At 37.8% G+C, this 12,334-nt stretch overlaps 1 protein-coding gene across 4 annotated transcripts in view; it reads right to left on the reverse strand.

Annotated features, from left to right (window-relative positions):
• The window catches only part of CHD6 (chromodomain helicase DNA binding protein 6), a 189,447-nt gene that overhangs the window by 90,704 nt on the left and 86,409 nt on the right, over positions 1–12,334 (reverse strand). For all 4 annotated transcript variants that reach the window (XM_054697659.1, XM_054697669.1, XM_037498908.2 and 1 more), the window contains 3 exons: positions 2,157–2,219; positions 1,238–1,296; positions 552–669 (listed from right to left, as the gene is read on the reverse strand). In XM_054697659.1, the coding sequence (XP_054553634.1) occupies positions 552–669; positions 1,238–1,296; positions 2,157–2,219 (240 nt within the window). The remainder of the gene's footprint in view (positions 1–551; positions 670–1,237; positions 1,297–2,156; positions 2,220–12,334) is intronic.

Consider the following 12,334-nt stretch of genomic DNA (forward strand, 5'->3'; position numbering starts at 1 on the left):
GTGTGTATGTAAATATATAGGAAGGTCCCATAATGGATAAGAAAATGTATGCTGTGTGTGTGTGAAAGTATATAATCAGAAAAAATTCCATGTACATAATGTATACATACTTTTCCTAATAATTTACTTTCAAATTGACCTGAAGTATTTTTTCAAGTATAAGACACAACAGATTGGTTCAGTATCTAAATCTATGCATCCTTCCTCGTGCTGTAAATACCATACCTAGAAATCCCCAAGTTTATATAAACTAATTTATTTTCAACAACTGTGAGCTTTGCTTTTACTTTTACATTCAAACTTCTAAGTCTTTCTGGATTTGCTCTTTTAAGGAGAGGAGAAGAGAAAAAAAATTCTGATGGGTTGTTAATCTAGGTTGACTCACCCCCAGTGAGTAACCTGCTTTCCTTGGCTGAAATGTGACCCATTTGATTAGAAATCAGCGACCACTTGGCAATCTGACTTGAGCAACAGATCGATACTAGACTTCAAGAAACTTAAACCCCATGTTAACAAGGAAAGCAGCGGCCAAAGCAGCGAACGCGCCTTACCTCGGTGAAGAGGTGCTTGGTCTGGGCCTGCTTGTTGCGGAAGCGCTTGATCTTCTGTGCAATCCGGGGGTCCTTCTCCAGTTCCTCCATGGTTGCCCACTTGCAGTGCAGGTAGGAGCTGCCCAGAGACACACGAGCCATGAGAATACACACCACCAGCAGCGATCAGCGCTTTCAGGTGTTTCAAATAACACGGTGACCGTCTAATGAAGACGCAAATGAGCAGTTTTTTGTGAAGCTGCTTAAGACTGGGCTTTAAAAGGCCTTCTCTCCCATAAGAGCAAAAACAGAAAACAAAATGATGCAGCAGTTCCAAGCAACCTATCACTGCAGCTTCTACGGAGAGAGGCTCAGAACAGAGGGAAGACAGACATAAGTAGCCATCAGTCATCAACACACATTAGCAAAGTAGGCTGGGAGCAGAGGAAGGGAGTTTTTAAGAAATATCTACCCTTGGACCCTAATCCCAAAGTCTGAGTCAACTGGAGCAAAGGCTCCAGGAGGGCTCCTGCTGACTGTGCAGCCAATATTGAGTACTACCACCTACAATGAGCTTGACTCAGCCAAGATCTATGGTTTTGCATTAAGGGCCACTCTTAAAAGATATAGGAGATAACATGACACGGGAAAAGAAGTTTCAGTAATATATAAAATAAAAATACAAATAATGCACAAAATAGACGTACAAATTTCTATACTTAACGTAGAACAGCTCCAAGTCAAATGGGGGTTCTCCTGGGTGAACCTGTAACCAACGACAGTTAACAACTCAGATCCCCACAGGTCACCATGACATACCAAAGTAAACAGGTAAATCAACACCACTGACTAGTTTTAGTTGGATTTCTTGAGGCTTTTTATTTTCCAAAGTCTTTTCTGATAGCTATTGACCAGGTATTTCAATGGCTATCAGGTAAAAAGATTGCTCCACATGGTATCATTCCAAGGTCCAGGCAGGGAGAGCATTCAGCTGATAAAACCTAGTGGAACCAGGGCTCTGAGAGGTGTCAGGTTGAGCGCCTGGTGTGGCAGCCAAGAAATGTATCTCTGGCATCTCCCCCCACTGTCACCCTGAAACATTAGCAGTGTTCACTCTCAAAAGAAGAAAGTTTACTCTCATGGATACATGAAGTAAAGGTAAAACTATTCTTTCAGCAGCAACAACATACCCTTTCACTCCAGAAATTTTCTCGAGGGGATCCCCACAATGGTTCTGATGTCTAAATAACCACACCCCCCTCTACTCATCTCTCTCTCACACACACACACATACATACATACACCAAGTTTTCATTAGAACTCTCTGTCCACTGCCTTTCCTGGTCCTCTGGTGATTACGAATGGTCTACAGCAATAAAGGGTTAAGCACCTTACATGGGGATCACAATGAAGAAAAAATTCAGTTTGGGCCAGACCCAAACATTTAAAAATTTTATGCCTCAAATTTTCCATGGAAGTAAAAATAACTGTTGACTAGCCAGGAGATATTCCTGTCTAGCTAGCACTCCAGCAAAGAGAACAATTCCAGGTCTCTAGTCCAACAACTCTTCAAAGAGACTGTAATCTGTGCTAGTGATATACAAGCAAGAAACACAAGCCACCAACCTCCTGGACAGTCTTAGATGCCAGGATCTTCTCAATGATGTTTGCATCATCTTCTGGAGGCTCCTGAAGATAGAGGTTAGAAAGAAAGAAAATTAGTAACGCCACAGAACCCAAGAAATAATTCTCTTAGAACAGGCACTACTTCATCCACTTGTCCACAAGTGAGTACCAAGTTCTTCCTCAAATCAGCCCAGAGTGATCAAAGATCACAAACACCCCACTCTGTGGGTACAACCACCTTTCCTACTCACATGAGTAGTGAATTAATTCTGCTTTTCAGACTCTTGATTTCAGACCTGCCTTTAGTACCACTAAAATTGGTCTAAAGACAACCCTTCTCTGCCAAAACTGACTACATGTTGCTACATAAAATCTTCATAGAGGCAGAACATAAAAGCCTGGGAGCCTTCGAATCACAAGGCCCCAACCCTAATGCCTACTAATGTGGGTAATGTCAACACCTCTTAGATTCCAAATCTATTAAAACAAGAGTTAAAAATACATAGATCACTAGGTCACTGTGAAGATAAAAAGGTATAGAAAAACAATTTTTTAACAGTAAGCACTATACAAATGCAAGGTATAATTATTCTCTATAGAATTGTCCCATCTTTCCCCTTTGTACCAGGAAATGAATTGTTTTTACTCATCATCCTTCCAATACAAATTCCAAATGAAAAAAATTAACTTACTCCCTCCTAACCCCAATACACACTGACATTTTTAGGTTCCTAATCTCTACAAAATCTCTTTCTACAGAGTATATGCTTTTTTTAAAAAAAATCTGCATCAAAACAACAAACTTTAAAAGAGATGCTTAAGTCAGAGTACTCTGTGCACTCTTTCTAGGACAACATTTGAACAATTTTATTTCAATGGTTTCATTTGCACTATTTCGCTTTTCCAGATCTAGGATTTATCACACTATGAGACTTTTGAAAAGACATTCATCACCACAACCCTAAGTCAAATTCACTATTCTGGGTTTCTTCTCCCTTTGGAAAGGATGATTTATGTTGCAAATCACTGTCTTCAGTCTACCCATTCTGGGCTTCAATTGTCCCAAGTTATACCACAACAGAACACATTACATTTTCTAAGATCTTAAACCAAGCTTTCCCTAGAAAATGATCGCTTAGGAAACAAACAAAAAAACACAAAACATGATGACAAATGGTAGAAAAGATGTATGGAAATCAGCAGGCACTGACTGACGCTCCCAGAGGTTACAAATATGTATTACGCTCCTCCAGACACAAAGTGCTCCACTAGGTGCCATGCTGAAGTTAATCCAAAATGACAGGTTTTTTCCATGGCTCAAGAAGGCAAGTGAACTGTCTCTACTGTACAACAGAGAGAAGGGGTGGGTAAGCAAACTGAGCCTTTGTTTTTCTGTTTAAGTGTTTGTTCTGACTGATTCTTAGGCACAAGTAGGAAAAGGAAAAGAGGAAGTTTACAGCTGACTGACAGTCTTCTCCAATGACAGTGTAAACCTTTTGAGGGCAGGGGTCCCTATTTGTTTTAGTTGCTGATGTAGCCACTTACCTACTAGCTATGTAACTATTTGTTGAATGCTAAATATCATGGAAGAGGAAAAACTAGATAGAAGGAAATGCATGAGGAAATAAAGCCATCAAGGCCCTAAATCTGGAGACAGCTATTACTATCAATCTCTATCATTTAATAAAGTCTCCCTCTCTGTCATACACTCAAACCATCACATACTAGACCACCATATACTGTCAGGATAGTTAACAGAAAAGGGCTAAAGTTAGATGTGCTCTGTTGAGTTCAAAGATCACTACCCCTAACCTTGAGATCAAAAGAATTATGACTACAGCAAATGGGCAGACAATAGAAATGGGGCTGGATTAAGAAATATTAGATTAATCAAACAACTAATCAAAACTAACTTCCTAATCTATTGTTTTCCGAAATTTCTTTTCTATGTATTGATGACCTTTTATGTTTATGTACCTGGTCTTACAAAAACAAATGAACTATAATCATCACCATCAAGGAACAACCAGACATGTTAACATGATGCTTTACAAGTGTGCAAGGTATGGCACACATACAGTATGCAGAGATCTCCCATATAGCTCCATGGGCACACTTGTACTCATCACATGAGTACATAGACGAGTACCATCCTGACCAAGTAATAAAACATTTCCAGCATTCTGGAATACCCTCGTGTCCTTTAAGAAGCAGCTACTATTCAGATATCTACCAGAGTAGATTACTTTTGCTATTAAACTTCATGTAAATGGAATCATACAGTATGTGGTTCACTCTTCTGTATTACTGTGTAGTATTTTATTGTATAAACACACCACCATTTATTTAACCTTTCTACTATTATTTGGGTTGCTTCCAATATTCACATAAACTGTATGTCTTTCGGGGGACAAACACATTCATTTATCTTGGCTATAAACCTAGGAGTGAAATTACTTATTAGATTATGAGGTATATTACTCATTTAGTTTTAATAAATATTGTCAATTTTCTTCCGAAAGTGATTGTAATAATTTTCACACCCAGCAGTAATGCGTAGGAGTTGTTCCAGGTGATTTGATATTGTCAGTCTTTGAAACCTTAGTCATTCTAGCATATCTGCAGTATTATTTCTTTAATTCACATATCCTTGTAACTAAGGATACTGAGCACTTTTTCATATACTATCCCCTTTGTGAAGTTCCTATTCAAGTCACTCACACTCTCTCTCTTTTTTTTTTTTTTAACAGGTTTAATATATAAAAAAGGAGACATCTGCATGGGCACAGGTGGGCAGGAGAGCTGCCATCATTTGCTTACTCTCAAAACTGTCCTTTTACCGACCTATGATTTGCCTTTTCAATCTGTAAAAGTGTCTTTTGATGAATAGAGCACTATATACTCCACTTTACAAACCTTTTATGTATTTTTGTGTCCTGTTTTAGGAATCTTTGCTTCCACCAGGGTTATTCATTAAGCCATATATGTAGTTCTAAAATTTCTAGAAGTCTTGTTAAAGCAGTCAAAACAAACATAAAATTGACTTTAATATTTCATTTAAACCTATATTAAAATATTACCTTTTCGGTACATAAACAATGTAAAATTATTAATGAAATATTATACACATATTTTTCATACTAAATCTTTTTAAAATCCAGTGTCTATACTTACAACACATCTCAATTTGGATTAGCCACATACCGAGTGCTTAATAGCCACATGTGGCTAGTAGCAGCTATACTGGGCAGTGTAGCTCTATTTTGTTCCATTGGTCTATCTGATCTCATGGCTACACTACCCTGTCACTTTATTACTGAAGCCTGATTATAAAGTCTGGATTGCAGCAAGGCTTCCAACTTCATTATTCTTTTACAAGATTGCATTTGCAAGTTTTTATGTGTATCTGTATAAATTTCCATTAAAAAAAAGCTGCTTAGATTTTGAGTAGGACTGAATTATAAAAATGTTTAACAATATTGAATGCATGTATGTCATAAATATTTCCATTTATTTAGCTTTTACTTAAATTTTTCCAGAAATGTTTTCCATATAGAAAACTTAAGATATCTTTTGAGAGGTATTCCAGTATTCTGATACTTTGATGCTATTATAAATGACATTTAAAAATTTTACAATTTTCCTTTCTGATTTCATGTTAAGTTTAAAGAAACAAAACAGATATTTTTGGTATAGTGTCTTCATACAAAAAATTTAAATCTAATCATTCAATATTAATTTATTATTAATAATTCTGTTAATTCTAATGATATTTAGAATCTGTTGAATTTTCTATATCCACAGTAATAGTAATGTCTGCCAATAATGAGTCTTATCTCTTCTTTTCTAAACTTTAAACTTTTTTTTTTTCCTTATTGGAGTAGCTAGGACCTCCAATATATTTCTGAATATAAGTAATAGTGAAATATTTTTCTTACTCCCAAGTTTAGAGGAAAAACATTAAATATTGCACCATTCAATATAATATTAGCTGTTAGTTTTTATCTAGTGGCTTTTAAGATATTCTTTCAATCTGGTTTTCTACAGCTTAAGATATGGCTACATATGGTTTTCTTTTTCATATTTTATTTGCTTATGAGTTACCTGACTTTGAACCTAATTCCTGATATCTTCCATCAGTTTATGGGGATTTATTGTCATTAATTATAACTTCAAATGTTCCTCTGCTCCAATTCTTCTAGGACTCCAATCAGATAAAGGTTAGATCTTCTAACTACACCCCAAATGTCTCTATGCTTTGCTCTGTTCTCTCCATCCTTTTTTCTCTCTACGCTCTAGCATTGAAAATTTTCTTTTACTCTTTTTTCAAGTCACTGATCTCATCTTTGCTGTATCCAATCTGTTTTTTAAAATTTATCCACTGTGTTGTGAATTTTAGAAAGTGAACAGTTCTAAACTGTGGATGTCATTCTCTTTATAGATCCCATTCTCTCTTGGAATCCTTCACTTTAAAATGTCTTTAACTCATATTTTCCTCAGCATCAATTTTCTAGAACTTCTCTTTGCTAACTTCCCATATCTGGACCATCTGGAGTCTGCTTCTATTATATGTTTAGTCTTTTTATCTTTAGTCACATTTTCAAATCTCTCCAAATGTCTAGTAATTTTCTTACTATATATTGTATATTATAGATGAAAGAACATTAGCAGCTTCACTCAGCAGCTTCAACATTAGTATCTTCTACCACATATATTTCCTACCAAAGTCCAAGAGTATTTCCTCTTGGGCAAAGAATCAGAGTGGGTGATTGATCCCTTTGTTCCAACAGGGATTGAGTTGGATCAGGACTGCTGGGTTATTGTTCTAGAAAGAGTCAGTCCAACTCATACTTTGAAGTGTACCTTAAGCTTGAGTGTCCAAGGTCAATGACTGAGAATCTGGAGTTCAGCAGTTTCCTCTCCCAAGCAGGTTAAAATATTCACTAAAATGACTCATCCCTTTAGTGATATTTTTGTCTCCTAAGTACTGTGAGACATATCTTCTAGCCTGTCTTTTGGTTGAGCCACTAACTTCTTAAGCTACCCCAGAATTCAGCAAGTCTCTGGAGACAAGCTCCTTGCTTTGGGATTCCTTTAGTTTCCAAACATTTCACCATCTTGGCATAACCAATCACCAGCAGGGTCAGACGATTTCTATTAAACCTGTCTGGGCTGAGCCTGATCCTCAGTCCACACCCAGAACTGCAGAATGGCACCAGAGAATAAAACAGTCAACAACTGTCAGCTCATTTAGGACTAGCTCTTCACTGTCTGGAATTTTAGTTCATCTAATTCTTGTTGCTTCCACAGCCATCTAATGTCTTTAAAAATACATTCTATGAAATTTGTACTATCCATCATTCTTTTTTTCTTTGCAATGGGTATTGGACAGCCATGATCTATTACAACTTACTTTGAAGTAGAAATACTACATAAGAAATCCTCTAATATCGGGAGTTTCCCAGGGCCTATGTTTAGGGTTTTCTTCTCTATCTACACTTAATTCTCTTAATGATCTTGTCCAGTCTCGTGGTTTTAAATAATAGCTATGCTGTAATGATTAAAATTTACATATTGAGCTCAGAGCCTCTCCATTCATTAAGTACTCATATATCTGTTACTTGCTATCTTTACTTGACTATCTCAGATTTTTCATACCGAAAATGTTCAAAATCTACACTTCTAGTCTTCCAGCCAATCCTCTACATTTACCCCCTGTAGCTACTGTCTTCCCATATCTGAGTTAAAAGGAACTCAAACTTTCTAGGTTTTGGTGTAATTCTTAGTTCTTTCTTTCTATACACCTTAACTATTTACTTAAGAAATATGCTTGGCTTTACCTTCAAAATATGTCCAGAATCCAGTGATTTCTCACCACCTCGACTGCTTCTACCAAAGTTCAAACCACCTTCATTTCTCACCCAGATTACTCCCAACAGCCTCCCTCCCCAGTCTCCCTGCTTCCACTCTTGTCCCACTCCCTATTCTCAATACACTCAGAATGGTCCTTTGTATTATGTCACTTTTTTTGCTTAAACTGTTAAAAGGCTTCTCTTCTTTTTTATTTTTTTTAAATAGAGCCATGTTTTATTTATTTGTTTGTTTGTTTATACATGCACTGGGTACAGTCAGAAGCGCGGGAGGGTGAGTGAATTCACCAGAGCCAGAGCGGGGAGCACAGCAGGCAGAAGGACCGAAGTACACTGCTGAGGGGAGCAGCGGGCGGCAGGAGAGGTCTGCGCACCATGTGGGACCCTCCTCCGGTGGCCGGGGAGCAGCCGGGGATCAAACCGGCACCGCAGAGGTGGGCAGCTTCGCAACTCAGCGCTCAACCGCTGCGTCACCGGGGAGGCCCAAAAGGCTTCTCTTCTAACAGAGTACAGCCAAAGATCTTTTGGAAGTCTACGAAGACCCCTCTAGGATCTATACCAGGTCTCCCATCTCATCTGCCACCTTCCAGTTATCCTTGTCTGCTCCACATACATAGCAGGCATGCGTCTACCTCATGTTTTACCTAGTATAGGCCTATTCCCTCTGCCTGAAATGTACTCCCTGTACGATTGCCTCCCTCCTCTACGTCCTGTAATACTTGACTCAAACTGTACTTTTATAGTGAGGTTAACTCTAACTGCCCAATTATCTTTCTTACGTCTGATATTTTTCCCCCTGCTCTTATCACCATGACATAATACATAATTTTCTTATTTTCAGGTTTGTTGCCAGACTCTCTCAGTGACTTATTGCCAGTCTCTCCCTACCCTTTGCAGTTTTGAGCTTAGCATGTTGGCCTGTCATCCAGAGATTGTGCATTTGTTACAGGCCTCCTTCCCACTGGTTGTAGTTTCTCTCCACGAGGACAGAGTTTTTACTGCCTGTTTCTTGATGTTATCTCTAGTATTCCGAACAGTCCCTGGCGTGTAGTAGGTGCTCATAAATATATATATTTTTTAAAGATTTGTTTATTTATGCATACGAGAGCTGGGGTACAGGCCAGAGATGTGGGGGGTGAGAGGATTCACCAGAGACAGAATGGGGAACAGAACAGGCAGACTGACGAAAGTACATTGCTGAGGGGAGCAGCGGGTGAGTCAGGAGAGGTCTGCTACGCCATGTGGGTTGCTCCCTGGCTGGCTGGGGATTAAACTTGTGCACAGAGGCTGCGGACTGCTTCATAGTGCAGTGCTTAACCCTCTGAGCCTCCAGGGAGGCCCCGCTCATAAATATTTTTGAATAAATAATATTAAGAGATTTTGCAATACAGCACATTAAAAGTAGTATAAACCAAGTGCTATAGGAACACAGAAGCCAGAGCACTTGGGCAAATTAGAGGCGGCTTTAAAAATGAAGTGACATTTGAGCTAAATCTGTTAGCCAGCATTAATCTTTCATAATTGCTAACTATCTTTTTTACCTACTCCCAGAGTAGTAAGCAAGCATTCATACATGTGTGTGCACCCACACACATAGCAAATGTCCTCTCTCACTACCAGACTGCTTCAAATAGTTTCTCATTCTTACCTACCAAAAAAAAAATAATAATAATAGAAAAAGATGATTTCTGACTATAGAATTTTGATTGCTATTCAGAGAATTTAACTAGGACTGAATCTAAGGAAATGCTAATACCCGGATGAGAAATGCATAGGGCTTTAAAGGGACGATAGACTTAAAACAGTCTTTACTGTAGACAATTTTGAAATAAAAATGAAGAAATTTGAAATAAATTTTCATTTTGGCGAGGAGACTGGTTAAAGAAGAGGGATAAACATGTTAAAAAAATCAATGGTTATCAAAATACTAAAAGTAGGTTTTTATTCTATCCTAATAAAAGGAAAAGAATGGTATTTCCAAAACATACAACAAAGTAGGGAGGAAACTGGAAAATCAGGATCTTTTTTTCTAAACAGAGATTGTGCATAAGCAGGATCGTGTGTGTATAAACACTCAGTGTATACAGATATACACAGTATAAACTAAATCTGCTTGCCAAACACCCTTCTACAACAGCCATCTGTTCTTAACTACTTGGAATTTTCTCAAATTATCCTTCTAAGAAGACCATTTTAATTCAGTTACTTTCATGTCAGATTCATATAATTAAAAATAAATTTTAAGAAAAAATTTAAACCCAACTTACCCAAACCTTAACAAATCACTTGATGTACCTCTTTTTAATTAATCATAAGGTGAGGTTCTAGCAAGAAGCAAATCACTTTTCAAGTCACCAAGTAGTGACCAAGTGCCAGAGAGGGAACAGAAGTGGCATTAAACAAGATGCCCAGCCTCAGAGGGCTTACACTCATTTGGGGAAGAGACAATACACATATTTTTCTTAGAAACACCCCAGGGTAAAAGTTAGTTGGTGAGACAGAAACCCTATGTCCAATGAGAGTGCAGAAGACAAAGAGCTTGGGTTTCATAGAACAGGTAAAGTTTATAGGAAGGCCCTAAAGAATGGTAGTTCATAAAAAAGGATGGCAAAGAGAAAGGAAGGCTGAAATGAACACAAAGGATGAAGGAATGAAGCTATGGGAAGTAGGATGCCGGTCTGGGGAACTAAGTACAAGTCTATTAGATCTAAAACATTATACAGGATGAAGGGTCAAAAGAAATGAGGGTTAACAGAACTGGCCACATTTTTAAAAAAATGAGTTTTGATCTAATGTAAGAGTTAAGAAACAAGCACCTTAGAATCACCAGCAGGAGACTGAGAAATATCAGAAATTTCCCAAGATTATGAGAAAAATAGTCTGAGAATGGATTGTAGCAGGGAACAATGCAAGTACATATTGCAATAATTTGAAAATTGGCCTCAGATAATGGGTGGCAGCAGAAACCAAGAAGAAACAAATACGAGGGACAATATGAAGGAAAATGCAGCATGGGGAATGGCTTCTGCCAATGAAAACATGGGAAGAACCAATACCATCCACCAAGTGGACAGGACCTAAGTACTAAGTCATGCGAGCTTATACAAAGGTCCACCTGCAGGTTCAAGAGCCTTAGAGAGCGAGGTAAACGAATACCACAGTGGGTTTGAGGGGAGAGGGTGGGAATAGTAATATACTTTTTACTGGTATAAAGTAGAGAAAATAAGAGCCTAAAAAGAAAAAAAAAGTCTCAATCTTATCTTTCTAATCCTGGAGCGAAAATATCAAATGAAGATATGATAAGCACAACTAAGTGCAAGTGTTTATGTTAGCTACTACCTAGTATGAAGTACTTGGTATGTAAGGTGAAAATTATGATAATTAAAAAATGACACTTGTTTTACAAGTTACAGTCTGATGAAGGGAGTAATATTCAGAACAGGACGGCAGAAGCATTGACAAATTAGAATACGGGCATACCTCATTTTATTTCATTACACTTTGCAGACACTGCACTTTTTATAAATTGAAGGTTTACAACTGAAGATAATGAGCAAATCTATTGATTTGCACCAAATTTTTCAACAGCATGTTTTCACTCATGTCTCCGTGTCATATTTGGTGATCCCTGCAAAAGTTGACATTTTTCATCACTATTCTATCTGTTATAATGATCAGTGACCAGTGATCTTTGATACCACCAATGTAACTGTTTGGGGGCACCACAAACTATGCTCATGTAAGACTGAACTTAATAAATGTGTGTTCTGACAGCATTAGTCACCTGCCGTTCCCCCATCTCTCTCCCTTTCTTCAGATCTCCTTGTTTTTTGAGACACAACAATAATGAAACTATGACAGAAAGTCCTCACTTTAAATCAAAAGCTAAAGATGATTAGTGAGGAAGGCTTATCATAAGTTGAGAGAGGTCAAAGCCAGGGCTCTTGTGTCAAACAGTAAGCCAAATTGTGAATGTAAATGAAAAATTCTTGAAGGAAATTAAAAGTGCTACTCCAGTGAACACATGAATGATAAGAATGCAAAGCATACTATTGATAAGGAGAAAGTGTTAGTGATCTAAACAGAAGATCAAACCATTCACAATATTCCCAGAAGCCAAAGACTAATCAGAGCAAGGCTCCAATTCTCTTCAGTTCTATGAAGGCTGACAGAGGTAAGGAACTAGAAGTAAAATGTGAAGCTAGCAGAGACTGGTTTATGAGGTTTAAGGAAAGAAGCAGTCCCCAACACATAAAAAGTGCAAGGTGAAATGGAAGGTGCTGATTTGAAGCTACAGCAAGTTATGCT

The sequence above is a fragment of the Talpa occidentalis genome, unplaced genomic scaffold, assembly GCF_014898055.3.
Source record: "Talpa occidentalis isolate TD23 unplaced genomic scaffold, MPIMG_talOcc4v2.1 talOcc4.10, whole genome shotgun sequence".
In the NCBI taxonomy this organism is placed as follows: domain Eukaryota; kingdom Metazoa; phylum Chordata; class Mammalia; order Eulipotyphla; family Talpidae; genus Talpa; species Talpa occidentalis.